This window comes from Eupeodes corollae, chromosome 1, assembly GCF_945859685.1.
Source record: "Eupeodes corollae chromosome 1, idEupCoro1.1, whole genome shotgun sequence".
NCBI classification, from domain to species: domain Eukaryota; kingdom Metazoa; phylum Arthropoda; class Insecta; order Diptera; family Syrphidae; genus Eupeodes; species Eupeodes corollae.
Genome location: NC_079147.1, coordinates 145,741,916 through 145,760,581, shown reverse-complemented (window position 1 = coordinate 145,760,581; position 18,666 = coordinate 145,741,916). Strand labels below are relative to the sequence as shown.

Sequence of the window (18,666 nt, the reverse complement as noted above, 5' to 3'; positions counted from 1 at the left end):
TTTGGCATTTATTTTTGAAATTTAAAAAGAAACAAATTAAGTTTTCATATTTTTCTAAAGTTGTTAATATAACAATTTAAACCATTTCAATACAATTTTGTTTACAGATATTTATTAAAAAATAGTTTTTGAGGAAAACCAAACAAATATCTTTAGGAGCTAAGTGTTTTTGAGCTGACTTGTTTTTGAACACAAATTCTCAAATTTAAGGAAGTCTAAAACCAAATTGTTCTTTTTTTGGCAGATTATATTCGAAACGAAGTATTTGTATACTTTAAGCAACTTCCCTTGGAAGTTATTGCAATAAGTCCGATTAATGGGATTGAACATTTTTCGACGTTTCAAGCTCCCTAAAATCATATCTCGTTATCCCACGAGCCGTCAGAGATATCGGCACAACATTTTAAATGTTTTAGTAAAATGTTGAAGCCATTTTGAACATTTACTAAGCTTAAAAGATGATTTAACTTTAACTTTTAGTAATTTGCTAAGTCCATATAAAAACTGTACAGTTATTCTTAAAGAGCAGTGGATGGAATGGCCCAATTTTCAGTTGGGAATTCCAATTAATAGGTCCGTTTAAAAATAATTGCTCCGTTTATTTTATTTTTAATATTTTTGTAGTCAACGAAACAATACGAAAGATTTAAAATTTTGGAGTCGCTTAGTAAATTGCTAAATATTTCAAAAACTGCCACTTAGAAAAATTTTGAACACTTAACATTGTAGTTTGTATACAATTTTGGACCATCGACTTATAGTAAAACACCAAACGATTCAAAATGGGCTGTCAACAAAATGTTTTGTTTTTATCTTCAAATTATGTCAATATCACCGCCGGCGAATCAGGGTAATTTGACAGACCTTTGAAAGATTGCGATTAGTGTTGACGATTAAGTTTTGCACAATTCTTTCTAAAACTATGTGTCAGACGTCCACAAAACACGGCAGAAAGGATCTTATAAGCTATGTATGTTCAGGAAACTCTGTAGAAGGTCACATTACAGGGAGTCTCCTTTCTTGAGGACTGGGCTATGTTAAAATTCCATTCACAGAAAAATTCCTTTTTTCCTACCATATTTTGCAGATAAGTTGGTTAACCAAGTCATCGCCTGCTGCTTTTAGAAAATACCCAAAAGCGAGAATCTTAGTTTTAATACGCCTTTAAATATTGAGGAAAAAAGTACAATACAATACATTCACAATCAGCCCGCTAGCCCGAAAGTTATATTGTTTGTGTTCCTTATTAATAATTTATTGAGGAATTTTACATTGGAATTACTATCGATGATTTGTGTTTTTTTATTCGGGCGTGTGACATTTGAATTTGATCGCTATATTATAACACGTGTGTCTACTGGACGCAATCTTAATAATTTAATTAATCAGACTGGAGTGCAAATTAATTTGAGTAGAATTGAATTAAAAATTCTTTTACTGATAGTACAAATTTGGTGGTTGTTTTGATTCCTCGATTTGATTAAGATAATGTTGTGATAGGATAACAATTAAAATGGTAAATATTAGTTAAGAATCAAATTTAAACTTAATGAAATTGCAAAAAATTCCAGAACAAGTATCAATTCATTATTTGTTAGACACTAAGAATTTTTGGTATAATGTACGGGAGTTGGGTGGAAGCAATCTTATGTCTTCAAGTGTATTTCAAGCTGAAGTTCTGGCATCCCATTTCCGATCCTTCTTGACATGTCAAGATGACTTGCTTTCAATTCATTACGCTTGGCAAGACACTGTCTATAATTTGCTTGATTCTGTAATAGTCCTTGATGAATTGGAACTTGCTCTTTTTAACATGACAAGAATAAGTCCCCAGAAATTGATGGCATTTCCGTTGAATTTTTAAAAAACTCATCTTTAGGATACAAGCAATTTCTTCTTTCTTTTTACAACGAGTCCGATTGTGTTCCCACGAGCTTTAATAAAGCTGTTATATTTTCAATATTTAAAAAAGGTGATGCAAGCTTAACTGAGAATTACCGAGGTATTTTAATTCCATTAGAAAAGTATTTGCTAGAATCCTTTACAAAAGACTTATCAATTGGGTAGAATCAAACAATCGCTTAAGTATTTTTCAAGCTGGTTTTCGTGAGGGCTTTTCAACGGTTGACCATATTTTTGCTTTATCGGGTATTGCTAACAAATTTATCCAAAAGAAAAAAAGATGTATACTTGCTTTTACGACTTAATAGCTGCATTTGATACCGGCAATCGACAAGCTCTCATTTACAAAATGGCTTCTAGAAAATTTCTTAATGTCTTATATAATGTCTAAAACTTGTATGTAAAACTTATGCTACAGTTTGGGATGGAGCCGAGGTTTCAAAATGGTTTCAAACAACTGCTGATGTTTCCCAAGGATGTATCCTTAGACCTATCTTGTTTGCCCTCTACATAGATGATATTTTAGATAATTTAACCGGTGGAGTTTGTTTTCCTGATATTCGTATAAAAGAACTTCTTTATACGTGGAGACTTGGTTATGCCAGCGGATAACCCATCTTCTCTCCAGCTACAGATCAATAGGATCCAAACGTACCGCAATATCTGGGACCTTAAAATAAACTCAGAGAATAGTATTTGAAGCACGGAGTTGTTGAAGGTTGAGAGAAGATAATAACTAATAATAACTAACCTATTGAAATAGTACAGGAATTCAAATATCTAGGAGTGTTGATTTCTGCCAACGGTAGCTTCGAAGAACATGTCCAGCGTAAGTGTAAAGAAGCTAAAGTAGCTCTCAATATAATGTGGAAAACTTTCTTCTCAAACAAAAACATAGATTTGCGATCTAAATACCGAGTTTTCCAAGCAACCATGTCTTACCGCATTCAAGTTTTTGGTCACTCCTATTTTGAAGAATTTAAGTTGATACAACACCTTTATTTCAAAAGACTATTTCGGTTACCGCGCACCGATTTATTTTAAAAATTTTGAATTGCATGCAAATTTTCTAACAAGAGTAATGAGTAAATGAAGTTCGAATCTTTATACATCTATCATGAAGGTTCTTTTGCGCACAGAAGCATCGGCATTTAAGGAATGGACTCAACTTGCTCGATTGCATAATGTTTCTCTTGAACTGAATGAGTTAAACATAGATAACTGGGAAGATATCTTTTCGAATGTTATCGCAAAAATTGATGAAAATATACATATTTCTTCAACATCTAAATAGAGCATCATCATCGTCAACAAGAGAAATACTTTAAATCTCTCTTTAAATACTAATGCGACAAATTATCTCAATAATAGACTTAATGCGAGAGTTATAGGTAGAATTTTCAGAGCAAGGGTTGAAATATTGAACTTGAATTATCGGTCAGATCTACCTCTCCTTTGCAATTATTGTAACAGAAATGAGCTTGACGATATTTACCATTTCATAGCTATTTGTCCGATACTACAAGAAATTAGAAGGCAATAATGTCCTCTCTGCAACTGCTTGAGCTTGCAACTTTAAGTTGCACTCCGAGCATATTTTCATATGTCTGCACGGCAACAACACAACGTTGCATGTTTTCACAACGTCAAGTGTCAATGATGAATTCGCGAAAGCAACTACACACTTTACAGAAATGGAAAAAACGCCAGAAAATTTTTAGGAAAAAATGCGTGAAATTCCGAAATTTTGCCAGAAAAATTTGGGATTTTTTCCTAGGAAAAAAAAAGCCAGAATTTTGTATGAAGAATTTTCTGGCGTAATTTCCGGGAGCCTTTAAATTATCGAAAAATCTTTTCAACCTTTTAATTTTTTTTAAATTCTGTTTTCCTAAAAACATTAATTTACAAATTTCTCAAAAAATTTATAAACACGTAAACTAAAATACAAAAATCAAAAGATCATTCATTTTTGTCTGTATTTGCGAATGTAAAACAACAAATTATATTTTTTTAAAACAATAAATCTAATGAAAATTCTACTAACTATTTATTTTATTATTTTATTAAAGCAAATGTTATTTTCTGGCAGACGGCAATCTTGTCATGTTCATATATTATTTAGATTTTCAAATTGTACAAAAAATTAACTTTTCTTCTTTTTATTAAATAGAAACTTATAATTCATATCATATATGAAAGAAAAATACTTATGTTTTTGTTCGTTTCATTAAGATTAACCGAAAATCCCTAAAATTATCCTTTTGTCGTAAATCTAACTCGATTAAAAATCGAAAACATATCAAAATAAAATTTTGACAGCTGTCATTTGATTTACGCTTTTTTTTGGTTTGGTTTGTCATTTCACAACCAAATTACTTATTTCGATTTTATAATCGTACAAAAAAAGTGTACCAAAATAGTGTTTCAGTTTGCGTGAAACAACGAAACAATCAATTTAATGAAGCCTGTGGCGAAGGTGTGGCCTCCAAGATCGTGTGATTTATTTGAGCTAGCTGTGGCTGCCACTTGTTTGAAATCATTTATAAAACATAATGACAAACCTTTACTCACTTACTTAAGGTAAGGCTACAGTCCCGTGTGAACTAGGGCCTCACCCAACAAACTTCTCCATCTAGCTCGGTCCCTAACTAGATGTCTCCAGTTTCGCGCTCTAAGTGGGGTGAAGTCACTTTCTACTTGTGCGTGCCACCTGATTCGCGGTCTTCCTCAACTGCGCTGTTCTGTGGGTATGGATTCGAAGAGTTTCCGGACCGGAGCATTGGTTTCCATGCGCTCTACGAGACCCAGCCATCTTAGTGGATGGACTTTTACCCTTCTGGCTAAGTCTACGTCGCTTTTCAGCCCGTACGTAGATCACACGAAGAACTTTTCTCTCGAAACGACCCAGGGTGCCTTCATCCGCTTTTGTCAAAGTCCATGCTTCTGCACCGTATAGCAGGACGGGAATGATGAGGGCCTTATATAGTGACACTTAGGTAATTCGAGAGAGGATTTTGCTACTCAATTGATTTCTTAGCCCAAAGAAACAGCGGTTAGCAAGAGTTATTCTTCGTTTGTTCTCAGAGCTGGTGTTGTTTTCTGCGTTAATACCGCTAGGCGCTGCTAATAGGCACCGCTAGTCGAGTAGACGAAGTCCTTGACTACCTTAAAGTTGCGTCTGTCGATGGTGACGTTTTGACCAAGACGTCGTCGGTGTTGTTGGTCCTTTCTTGACGACAGCATGTACTTTGTTTAACCCTCATTAACCGTTAAACCCATTTTTGCCGCCTCTGCCTCAATACTCACAAAAGCCTCATTGACATCACGCTGAATTCTTCCGATTATGTCAATTTCAATGTCATCAGCATATCCTAGTAATGGTACAGTCTTTTGAAAGATAGTGCCTCTAGTGTTGACGTGCGAGCTCTGCACTATTCTTTCAAGTACGATGTTGAAAAAAATCGCATAACAGCGCATCACCTTGTCTAAAACCTTTTTTGACATCGAAAGGTTCTGTTAAGTTGTTTCCAACATTTATGAAGCAGCGTGAATTCTCTATGGTCATGCTGCACAAACAGAGTTTGGCAGGTATGCCAAACTAGACATGGCTCTATACAGCTCGTCCCTGTAGATGCTGTCATATGCGACCTTGAAATCGATGAAAAGATGGTGGGTGTCAATTTGGTGTTCTTGGGTTTTTTCCACGATCTGCCGTAATGTGAATATTTGTTCAACTGTGGACTTTCCTGGTCTAAAACCACACTGATAAGGACCTATCAGGTTGTTGACGATGGGCTTTAGACGTTCACATATTACGGCAGAGAAGATTGTGCAAGCGATGTTAAGTAGACTGATTCCTCTATAGTTGGTGCAGTTTAGAGGGTCTCCTTTTTTCAGGATCGAGTAAACAATACTGAAGTTTAATTCATAATGGCAAACATTTATCCATACTAATATTATAAAGCTGAAGAGTGTGTTTGTTTGTTTGAACGCGCTAATCTTAGGAACTACTGTTCCGATTTCAAAAATCCTTCAGTATTGATAGCCCAATCATTAAGGAAGACTATAGCTTAAATAACACCACCCTAAGAGCGGAGCACCAATAAAGAATGTTTCAAAACGGGATTTTTTTCGCTTTTTCAGGGCCTCCACTCCGTGTGCTGCGGAAAAAGATAAAGTTTATATAATGCATGACAGAATTGTTAACCTTTTATAAATCTAAGATATAAGGACTTGACAGCCTTTCAAAGGGGGCTCACTATAACCTTTTTAATGCTTGCCAAATTTGTTCTTAAATAAATCATGAGAGTAACGCCGGGTGTATAACTAGAATTTATATCATAGCTAAATTTGTGGCCGTATAAAAAAACACCCTTTGCATTTAGAAAAAAGTTCTTTCTCTTTATGATATTGACAAATAACTGTCACAAATGTTTCGAAGATAAGACCACATCGGTCTTTAAGGAAACCCTTTTGGTCATTACGTAACAGCTTCTTTTTTATTCGATATGTAAATTCTTTCGAACAGTCCTGTTTACAACTTCAATATAGATAATTAATGTGTGTTTATTAATTCTTTTATTATTTGTTTAAATTTATGACATCGCTTTTGAACAAACCAATTACAATTGTTTATTCTAATTTGAGTGGTCACTGGGGCGTATACGCAATTTTGTATATTTTTTAAAACATTTTTATTCAACAACATCAATTACCAGAAACTAATAATGTGGCGATTAAAATTTATTCATCCCATTAGTATCAAAAAATGAACTTGAAATGTAGTTTTATTAAATTCGCACACGTGCCTTGAGAAAGAAGAACTCTCGAAATGTATTACACTTGTAAAAGAGGTTTTCATCTTTTCTCAGAGTGCACTCCATTTTTAAAAATAAATCTTTCAGTATTCATGACAAGGCAAGGAAAAAAATAAAAAGGAAAATGCTAGTGTAAAATAAATCAGAGCAGTATGCTTTTTGAGTTGCTCAAGTATTAATTTTGAAAAACTTGAAAAAGCGCATTTTAACTTATAAATACTCTGCAATTTACAGAAAGGACTCTGAGTAACGTATGCGTTGTTTTTCTCAAAACTTCCCATTCTATGTGAATTTTTTTTGTACTTTGGCATAATTTCGGACTTCGATATGATAAAACTGTCATTTTATTAAATTCTGTGTTAAGCAGAGATCATGTCATCCATACACCCTTCTCATTATTTAGTCTTTGGTCGATTGTGCAGCTTTAGTATAAATCTTATCTTTAGCATGGCTTGAACGAAAAAAGTCTTATCACAAGATTTCAGTGTCCAATTGTTTCAATGTCCTTATTACAGAATAAGTAAGGTTCAATCACACCACCAGCTGAAAATAGCACCAAACACTAAAATGGTGGAAATGAAATTTCACGAGGCCTTAAATGCTTTAGCGTTTGTGGTGAAAATGGGCATCATCACTGAAGATGAATTTTTTAAAGATACTGCAATTAATAAACAACGACGTTGATGGTGATTGACTGGCTCAAGTTCCTGTATCAACTCAAATTTTTTTGTGTTTTTGTGTATTGCGATGGCTGGTAAGTTTTGTGTTCAATAGAGCAACATTCGTGGGCTTAGAAAAAATGTAAACGCTCCATACGTTCATACTCTTTTGAACAGCCAACTGTTTTGGCACTAAGCGAAACTCAGGTTGGTGTAACCACCGATCACTCTAAGTTTAACCTCTTCGGTTAAAGCTTAGTGCCTTTATTCTTTTCTAACCATGGTCTAGCCGTGTACGGAATGATGTTGCCTATCAATTTCTACCACAATATGGTCAGTGCACCAACACAAATTTTTATTATATGTGGTTTAAATTCACCGTCCAAAGGCGCATCATTCACACGTGTTTTATTTATCGTAGCCCAAGTCTGGATAGCAATTCGACTTCTAACGAATTCGATGCGCTGTCCGACTCTTTCCAGAGAATTGTTTCATATTTTCCGCACAGTGAGATCGTTGTTACAGGCGATTTCAATGTACACAATTCTTCGTGGCTGCGCTATTCTAGTCAGACAACATCCGAAGGAAGGTATGTCAAGATTTTTGCTGAAATGAACCATCTGACTCAGTTAGTTGACGAGCCAACTCGGATTGCTGACGTTGTAGGTCAATATGCCAACACTCTTGACTTGTTTCTAACTTCTAATCCTAATAAATATACTGTCAAAGTATTATCGCCTCAAGGCACATCAGGCCATTGTGTCATATCTGCATATTTCTTATGCCAAACAACCCTAGTTAAAGTTAACACACCTACGAGAACCGTTTAGCAATATGAGAAAGCCAACTGGGACGGTCTCAATGAATTCTTCAGGAACTTTAACTGGTCACTATGCTCCCTAGGCAGTAACGTGGACTCCAATGCAGATAGGATTACAAACTTGATTCTTTGTGGAATGCGAAATTTTATCCCCAATAGGGTAAAATCTATCAAATGGTTTGATTCGAGCTGTAAAGAGGTTTTTAGGACCAAAAGTTTAAGTTTCCGAAATTACAAAGCAAACCCAACTGAGAAATACCGGAAAAGTTCAAACAAGCTAAAAAGACCTGTAACGGACATATACGAAATTACGGCAAAAAATACTACAATGTCCCAATGGTAGTACAAATTTCTGGTCATTTGTAAAAAAATGTGCGCAACACTACGTCATCGTCACTTTCAACGCTCGTTTTCAATGACACTCCCTAAGTAAGCTCGATTGATAAAGCCAACGGTTCTACGGGACGAATCTTCTTTCGCACTTGTTCAGTTACTAGAGTATTTAAAAATCTTGACATTCACAAATCCACAGGCCTGGATAGTATCCCCGCTATTGTTCTGAAGAGGTGTTCTTCAACTCAAAATAACTGCGTAAGCTTTTCCATCTGTCCTTTTCTACAGGTCTCTTTCCAAATGGATGGAAAACTGCATTTGTCCAGCCTGTCCCTAAAAAAGGTCAATCCTCCTCATCATCTAACTATCGTCCAATTGCACTTACATCCCTTCTTTCCAAGGTCATGTAAACGCTGATAAACTTTCAGTTTAAGAAGTATCTTTAAAAACGGAAGCTTCTTAATGACCGGCAGTATGGCTTTCGTTGCAATAGGTCCACTGAGATCTCATGGTTTATCTTACCGAACAGTGGAAGAAATTTTTACATCATTTTGGAGAAAGTAAGGTTATTGCCCTTGATATTTCAAAACTATTTGATAGAGTTTGGTACCATATTCGTTGGGTTCGAAACTACCTTTCGGACCGTTCAATTCAAGTAGTCGTGGACGGGTTCAAATCTGATATCCACAAAATAAACGCCGGTGTATTTTTATAAATGATCTTTTGTCTGCAACTTCTAACCCACTTAGTTGTTTCGCTGATGACGGTACCCTTATCTTCTCATATTCGTTTTTAGATTCCCATCCTTGTTCTTCGGATGTGGACTACCAACGAACAGCAGCGTATGATAAGCTCGTTAAATTCTGATCTTGACAGCATTGTCTAATGGGGAATCAAAAACCCTGTAGAATTTAATGCTTCGAAAACTCAATGCTGTCTATTGTTACAAAAGCGTAACCTTCCCCCAATGCCACTAATCATGAGTGGTACTTGCATCGAGGAGACCGAACTGCTTCCAGTCATAGGTATGTGCATTACAAATCACTTGTTATGGAGTGATCACTTATTTAACATCGCCAAAAATGCTGCTAAGTGTTTAGGTTTTCTCCGAAGATGCAAGAAGTTTTTTACCCCTTCTGATCTGGCTGCAATCTTTAAAGCCTATATTCGGCCGAAACTTGATTACAATTCACTATAACCTACTATGCTCCTATAACCTACTTGAGTCTCTCAGACAGAATTCAAAATAGAGCTCTAAAAATGATAGGTGACCGTTGTCTAACTGAAACTTTTGTATCTCTCGAGCACCGTCGCGTCGTAAGGTTTCATGCCTGTCATTATTTTATCGCTACAGTTGCATTCCTCCCCTCAAACAATTCAACCATAATACCCGTTCTTCTAGGAATGCTCATCAGTTTATCCTTGAGCCCGATTTCGGACGTACTGTAAAGTACAGAGATTATTTCTTTAGTCGCACCACACGAATGTGGAATGCTTTACCAGACTCAATGTTTTCCACTCATTACAATGTGCAGACATTCAAAACCAAGGTGCATCAGTATCTCCTTTCTAATCCTATCCCCCCTTCCTAATTTTTCGCACTGTGATTAATCATGATAAGAATATTAATATCTTGAGTGCCCCTTGAGTGCGCGTATAATATACCTTTGCTATTCAATGAAAATAACAAGGTCATTATCAGGTGAATTTTAAGGTCCTTTTTTAAACCAAATAAATAAAGAATAAGTTATCAACTTAGATAAGAGTTCCTTATTTGTTTGTACAAAACTCTCCAGTTAAAGAAAGATATCCTAAGAGATATCCTCAAAAAATACAATTGGGACGGTCTCAACAATGAACAAGTTCTTTCATGGTTTGATTTAAATTGCAGTGAGGTTGCTAGGATTATAAAGCTAAGCTTTTACTGTTACAAATCCAACCTAACTAAGGAAAACCGAAAAAAGTTTAAGGAAGACCTGGAAGTCCCATATTCGAAGAACCAAATTTATGAATGACCAAAATTAAAGGCAAACAGTACTGCAATTACACAAGGGCAGTGCAAATTTTGTGATAATTCGTAAAAAATATAAGGAATTCTCTAGCTCCCTCGGTTTCTACGCTCGTTATCAATGGGACTCCATCTGTTAGCCCTTTAGAAGAAGCAATAATCTCTTTGTTAGGCAATTCACGAACAATTCTACGCTTCCAGATAGTATTTTGGATCCACCTGTACTTGAGAGCGTAAATTATTTTATAGGCTAATATTTCTTGCCCCCGTGCAGTAGCCAAAGTCCTTAAAGATCTGATCACACACCAATTAGCTGGCCCTAATAACAGCATCTAAATTGTTTTGAAAAGGTGTTATTCAACTATCTTAATCTTTAGGTCTTAGAAAAATAGTATTTGCCCAGCCGATAACCTCCACCTCTAGTTATCGACCTTTTGCTCTTTTTCTTTTAAATGTCATAATTATCAGCTCAAGAAATATCTCCACTGGTTATCTCATGGAGCAAATCCTTACATCGTTCTTGAGGAAGTAAGATTATTGCTCTTGATATTTCAAAACCTTTTGATAGGGTTTGGTATCAGACCCTCTAATCAAAATGCGTGCCTTCGATTTAATGAATCTCTCCTTTGTTGGATAAGAAATTACTTCAACACAAGTAGTATTGGATAGATTCAAGTCTGAGAACAACAAAATAAATGCTGGTGTGCCAAAGGGCTCTGTTCTGTTTCCTACACTCTTTCTTCATTTTTCTTAATGATCTCCTTCCTCTCTGAAACTTCTAATCCTTTTACCTGCTTCGCTGACGATAATACCCTTAGCTTTTCATATTCGTTTAAAGATTAATTGTTGAATCATTAACGTCGCTTGAACAACGTTGTAAAGTTTCTTGTTTTACCCTTTTTTACCCGTTTTTTTTTACGGATTATGTTCTAGGAAAATTTAGTACCCGTGGCGTGGTGGTTAATGTGTAGGACTGTCACGCGAGGTTTTGGGTTTAATCCCTGCCTGTGCCACCTTAATTTAAAAAAAAAGGGTTAAGGGGTACTGCCTTTTGCGAGGAATTGACAAATCTTTCAAGAGTAATTCTTGTCATGAAAAGTGCTTTTTTAAATTAGCCATTTGGATTCTGCGTAAAAACTGTAGGTCCCCTCCATTCCTGACAACATTACTCGAACACAGGAATGTTTGAGAGTTGTAAGTCACTAGGCCCTAGTTTTCAACGGAGTGTTGCGCCACCCAATTTATTTTTATAATTTTGTATGTTCTAGGGAAATAGCCGCTTGCATTTCTTGCCTCAAGTAATTCTACCGTAATACTCACGCACCCATTAATGGTTATCATAATACCCTCGAGCCTTGGGTCATATTGTCACGTATAGAAATTTGCTCTTTAGCCGTGCTACGTGAATGTGGTTTGCTTTACCACACTCTGTCTTTCTTAGCCAAGGCAATATTCATATATTAGTCAGTATAAATAATAATAAATCTTATTTTAAAAACTTTTCTAAATTTTGGATAAAAACGTTATACCTAATCATAATATCTCTCATCGCCCTGTAATGTAAATGCTATCCAAACTTGACATAGATTTGCAATAATTTCAAACTGATGCCCAAATAATATAAATTCCAAAATCAATAATGCCTTATGCCTTTCCAAAATCAATGAGCACACATATCACACCGCAGACATAAAGAAAGAAATTTCGTATATTTCAACTCTCGAAAACTCACAGAGAAAAAATGTTTATTAAAAAAGATAAAAATAGACATATACAGAGATATGTACAATATTTTGAGTGTGGAAAAATACATTATATCCATGCAATTAAATTTATTTTATTCTTACTACTTTTGGCATAAAGAGCATTCCTCATTCATTTTGATCTTGAGTATTGGAATTGGAAGTCTTCCTCATACCAAAATGAACATCAGAAAAAAGAAAAATGAAGAAAAAAAGTAAAACCATCAAAGTGAATGGATCCGCCTGAACTGATGGCTAAGGTATACCCTGCCTATAGAGAGCTGGAAGAGTTTTAACAGAAATGGCATCGACATCGGACGATTTTATTAGGTAAAGTGGTCTTCAAGACTGGAAATTAAAACTAAACGAAAAAAATGTGTCACCCTGCTGTTAAATTTAAAAACCATTAGCTTTGTAACCAACTTTGATGCTTGTATAGTGTTTTGTTTTTTTTTTTTGTTTGTGTTGTTTTTAAAATTAAAATGTTCAAGCTCTAAATTTTTGGCCTGTTTTTTGAAAACTTCTAAATGTTGTTCGTTTCAAAACCTATATGTGAGATATTAAGTGCTTTTGTGTAAACATGACAGATAAATTGTGTGTTACCGATATTAATATGATCGGTGTTGAAGATCTTGAAAAAGATGAACAAGCTGATATTATTGGTGAGCTTCTTTTCGAGAAGAAAAAAATAAAGCACGGATATTCGTTCAGAGGTTTAAATCTACTTAGACGTAAATCAATGCGTTTAAGTCATCAAGAGGAGTATTCGAGGAGGCTTAGCTTGTCACAATTGACTGGGTATGTTTTTGAAGTGTGCTAAAAAATAAAAGAAGAAAACCAATTACATAACTTCGTCAGAAGATACGTCTTTTGTTTAAAAACAATAGTTAGCAGTTATTCCAAAACAAGACTATAGCTTCCGTAGTCACAAGTGAAACGAGATTCTTAAAGTGTGGTTTTAGTTTTTGTAGAATTTAAAAAAATATTTCACATTTTAAATGTACCAGAATTACTTCAAGACCTTATACATCAAGGACGATAATATTTACAAAATACATATGTAAATCCTCATGTCTCAATATAGGAACTATAATATATAAGTACTTAACCTATAAGTATTTATTCTCTTGCTATAAATAATTTCTGATCTGATGATAGAAAAACATCGGAAATTCCATGGAACATCATTCAATAACTGTAGATGTATATTATAAGTACACGAAATCAATCGATAGAGTTTTTCATCCACATATTGATTGAATATTAGCGAAAACAGACTATGTTCGTTGCGTCGTATAAAGCTACACCCACTATCTGATATAAAAATACTTAGAAATTAAATTGAAGTATGTATATTTCAATCAAAAGAGTAATTTTTTGTTTTTGTTTTTCATTTAACTTACCTACTATGCGATCAACGCACAATATTTTCAATACTACGCGTGGTTTTTTTATATAAAACAAATCAATTTTCCAAATTTGATATAGAGGCCACTGAACTATCTACAAGTTCAATAGTTAAAACGATTTCAAGTGCAAAAATTTGTTTTTTGTTTTACTTGCGAATCAATTTTCATAAATGACAGTGACAACTTTTTCACATTGACAACAGGGATATTTTAAATCTTAGCTGTAGTCACAGCAAGAAATGCACCTGGGCCTGAAACAGTTAATAGTTAATAATGCTTGATCTTTATCTGTAGCCTGCTGTCTCTAATACCTCGAATAAATCTTATGTGATTTCGTTATCAAATGTTGGTACGATTGATATTGCATTTTTATCTGGATGGCTGTGTTCGTTGAGCAGTTGTGCATTTGGAATCATGTGTTTTCCATTGGGGAAAAAATCAATCTTTTACTGTTGATATTATTTAGTTTTATTAATGAAAATGGACTAAATTGGCTTATTTTGCATCAGAAAACAGTAGAAAAGGTAATTAAGTTTTGCTATGTTTCTACCAAAGGTTTATCTCAGTTTAGATTAAATAAATCTTTTTAGTGTTTCCAAAAGAATATTTAAAAATAATTTGGTTTGAGACCACTTTCTAAAATGCAAATGGTGTTTCGATGTTTCTTATGAAGTGCAAGTGAGATAGTTTGATTCGTGTATAATAATGACAAACTGAATAGTTTGGCACCATATAAGAATATGCTACCTTCTCCATGTGCAATTTTTTTTAAATAAGCAGACCATAACGCATTATCTGTAAAACCAACTCCTCCACACAGGTTTTTCTTCACAAATTTTGACTCAACACCAATTTCCGACCGGAATCCAGGCGAATCAAGCTCATTTCAACTCGATTCAGGTATATAACGAATTTAGGCGTTCTTAAGCTCGCTTTAACTCCACATGTTAAATTAGTAGTAGTCTACGAACAAACCCCCTTCTTGAGGTTTTTATTTTATGTCACATTACACAGACGTATTTTCTTGATTTTTAGAGTCAACTATCAAAAATAAGCTTACACGATTTCACCCCTCGTCTGAATTTCCCTATTTTTTTGTTTTGATTTTTTTGATAAATTATTCTGGCAAATATTCAATTGCATCAACTTTTAAATATAAAGACCGGACTACTGCTACTACTATATATGAAATACCAAAAAAACACGGCTAATTTTGAATACTAAGTCTCAAGGCAGGAGATGAAGTCTGCCTCAGTTTCTTGTTTCCTCTGGCTTGACGTTTAAATAATTTATGAGCTGAAGTTTCGATATTGATTCACTCAAAATGCCTTATCCAATTTTACCGTTGAATAAGCACAGGTTTTCAATCTGGCAAGTCTTTGCAAAGCTTGTACATTTCATAGTTGTATCATCTCCGCCAGGTGTCATTTTGCTAGTTGACACAAATCGGTCCATAGATCGTACCTAAATCCTTTCTCTCGAAGATACTAAAAGAGACTTTATCCGCCTATAAGAGAGATAATGCTTCTGCTTCATATAGCAAGACCGGGATACGGACTGTTTTATATAAACTTTCTTTAAAGCTTCACTGCCTTATTTCTCGATTGCTTACTTAGTCCAATTTAATAGGGTAGCGATTAGTAAGTTATTCTCTGCTTGAATTAAGCAATGATGTGATTTGCAGAGTCAATAAAAATGCGCAGGTGGATTTATACCAATGGTATCGTTCTGACCCATTTTATGTTCGCTATAAACTCGATACTGGATAAGGCAACCATAACTGCTTGTTTAGTTTTCCCCATAATGTCGAAGGCATCTCCATATCCAAAGATACTGTGTGGATTTTTGAAAGATAGTGCCATTTGTATTGGCCGTGGAACAGTAAGAACAATATTGAAACAGCTTCGTGACCGCGTCTCACTATGTCGTAATCCTCTGGTGTTTCTGAAGGAATCTGTTGAGTTTCTACCAATTTTGACAGAGCAGCGAACATTCTCCAGCATCATTCTGACAAGGCGTATCAGCTTGGCAGGAATACCAAAAGCCAACATGGCATGGAATAGCTCGTCCTTATTGACATTGTCCTAGGCTGCTTTGAAATCGAGGAAGAAGTGAATTGATTTCGATATTGTACTCTTGGGTTTTAGGATTTGTTTTAAGTAAAGATTAAGACTAAGCTAGATCTTTTAAAGGCTAATAAATACCTCTAAATTTGGAACAGGGAAGGCAATAACCTGTTCTTATGGATAGTGCTTAAGTTTCACTCGCCAACAAATGTTTGCTACAAGTTGGTTTATACAGTAATAGTCTTCAACAAATCCATTTCCGGAGTATTTAAAAAATTCCAACTGTAGCCCATCATCACCGGCAGCTTTTTTCGACTTAATTTTTTTCACAATTTTGCCGATTGCTTTCGTAGTTGCTTGATCTTCAGATCATCTCGTATTGTATGTAATAAATGTAAGCGTGTATTTTGATTGCTAAGCTTACTTACTTACTTAATTATAGCTACCGAGTACGTGAGAGTTCTTTAGAAGAATATAAGAGACCTAAGCTACAGAAATGAAAACAAGAAAAGTATATTTGATTTTTTAAACAAAAGCTGCGCTTCAAAACAATTTCAACAATTACATTTCTGCGTGAAATGGACCAAGAAACCCTCTAAACTATTGTGTTTTAGCTCTTAAATATGGCATATTTAGAAAACTGTTGAAATCTTGGAATGCTTTCATATGTAGTGAGTCATCCTAATTCAATAGTTAGACAACACCTTGCTTTTTTTTTTTTTTTTTTTTTATAATAAGCGCACACTCAAGGGGATATATTACCCTTATTATGTAGACACAGTGTGAGCACTAGGAAAGGGAGAGAGGGGTTGAAAGGAGATGTCGGTGCACATTGGTTTTGAATTCCTGAATATTGCAATAGCTGGGAAAGACAGAGTGTGGCAAGGCATTCCACATTCGCATAGTACGGCTAAAGAACGAATCTCTGTACTTGACAGTACGACCGAAGATGGGCTCGAGGGTATATTGATGAGCATTCCTAGAAGCGCGAGTATTACGGTTGAACTGTTTAAGGGGAGGAATGCAACTGGCTATTTCTCTAGAGCATAAACCATTAAAATAACGGTAAAACAGGGTGAGACAAGAAACATTTCGACGATGTTCAAGAGACGTAAATGATCTTATGATGGTAATATCACCAATCAATCTAAATGCTCTACGTTCAATACTATCCAAGAGGCTTAAGTAAGTTGTAGGAGCACCGGCCCAGATATGGGAGTTATACTCAAGCTTTGGACGTATATAAGTCTTGTAAATAACAGCCAGATCAGAGGGGGAGAAAAACTTCTTGCATCGCCTTAGAAAACCCAAACATCTTGCGGCATTTTTGGCGACATCGCGTATGTGATCATTCCACAAAAGGTGGTTGGTGATACACATACCAAGAATATCCAGATGTTCAGTTTCCTCGATGCAAGTGCCATTTATGGATAATGGCAGGGGGGGTATATTTCGCTTTAACGATACAAGACAGCATTGCGTTTTCGAAGCATTAAATTCCACGCGGTTTCTTATTCCCCATTGTACAATGCTGTTAAGGTCGGAATTTAATGAGCTTATCATATTTTGTCGTTGCAGTTCCACATCCGAAGAAGAGGGGTGTGAATCTGAAAACGAATATGAAAAGCTAAGAGTACTATCGTCAGCGAAACAATGTATTGGATTAGATGTTGCAGACAGGAGATCATTAATAAAAATGAGAAAGAGTGTTGGAGATAGAACAGAGCCCTGGGGCACACCAGCATTTATTTTGTGGTTTTCAGACTTGAATCCATCCAATACAACTTGTATTGAACGATTCGAAAGATAATTACTAATCCAATGAAGTAGGGATTCATGCAAACCGAAAGCACGCATTTTCGATAAGAGAGCCTGATGCCAAACCCTATCAAACGCTTTTGAAATATCTAGTGCAATAATCTTACTTTCTCCAAAACTATGTAAAGATTTGTTCCACTGTTCGGTGAGATGAACCATGAGATCACCAGTGGACCTATTGCTACGAAAGCCATACTGTCGGTCATTAAGAAGCTTCCGTTCTTCAAGATATTTCTTGAGCTGATAATTAATCAGCGTTTCCATGACCTTGGAAAGAAGGGACGTAAGTGCAATCGGTCGATAATTAGACGGTGAGGAAGATTCGCCTTTTTTAGGAATAGGCTGGACAAATGCGGTTTTCCATCCGCTCGGAACGAGACCTGAGGAGTAGGACAGATGAAAAAGCTTACGCAGTGGTTTTGCCAGCGATGAAGAACACCTCTTCAGAACAATAGCGGGGATACCATCCGGACCAGCAGATTTGTGTATGTTAAGATCTTTTAGGACTCTCGCTACAGTACGAGTGCGAAAAAAGATTTGCCCCATAGAATCATTAACTCGCTCAAGTACAGGCGGAGTCATAACACTCACTGGCAGAGTTGAATTGGCGGCGAACTGCCTAGCGAAGAGATTTGCTTTCTCTAAAGAGCTAACAAATGGAGTGTCATTCACAACGAGCGTAGGAACCGAGGAAGAGGAAGAATTCCTCATATTTTTTACAAATGACCAAAAATTTTTACTGCCTTTGGGACATTGCAGTATTTTTTGCCGTAATTGTTGGTCATGTAAAAATTTGGTCCGTCGAATATGGGCGTTGCAGGCCTTCCTGGCTTGCTTGAACTTATTCCGGTTTTCCTCAGTTGGATTGGCTTTAAAACAACGGAAACTTACCTTCTTAACCCTAATAACCTCTTTACAGCTCGCATCGAACCATGCGTTTTCCTTAGGTCTGATGCTTTTAACCCTATTCGGGATAAAAGTTCTCATTCCTAGGAGAATCAAACTTGTGATCATATCAGCGCTGGCGTCAACGTCACTATCGAGGAAGCATAGTGACCAGTTAAAGACTGGACAACAGTCTTCTAAAATAAT

General features: G+C 35.6%; 1 protein-coding gene across 3 annotated transcripts in view; it reads left to right on the top strand.

The window, feature by feature from the left end:
• Positions 1-18,666, top strand: part of LOC129938415 (bumetanide-sensitive sodium-(potassium)-chloride cotransporter) — a 108,120-nt gene that overhangs the window by 45,104 nt on the left and 44,350 nt on the right. The window contains exon 1 of one of the 3 annotated variants that reach the window (XM_056045961.1): positions 12,589-13,079. The exons of the other annotated variants lie outside the window; for them this stretch is intronic. Coding sequence (XP_055901936.1) covers positions 12,862-13,079 — 218 coding nt within the window. The 5' untranslated portion in view covers positions 12,589-12,861. Of the gene's footprint in view, positions 1-12,588; positions 13,080-18,666 lie in introns of those variants that run through there. 3 annotated transcript variants of the gene reach the window in all.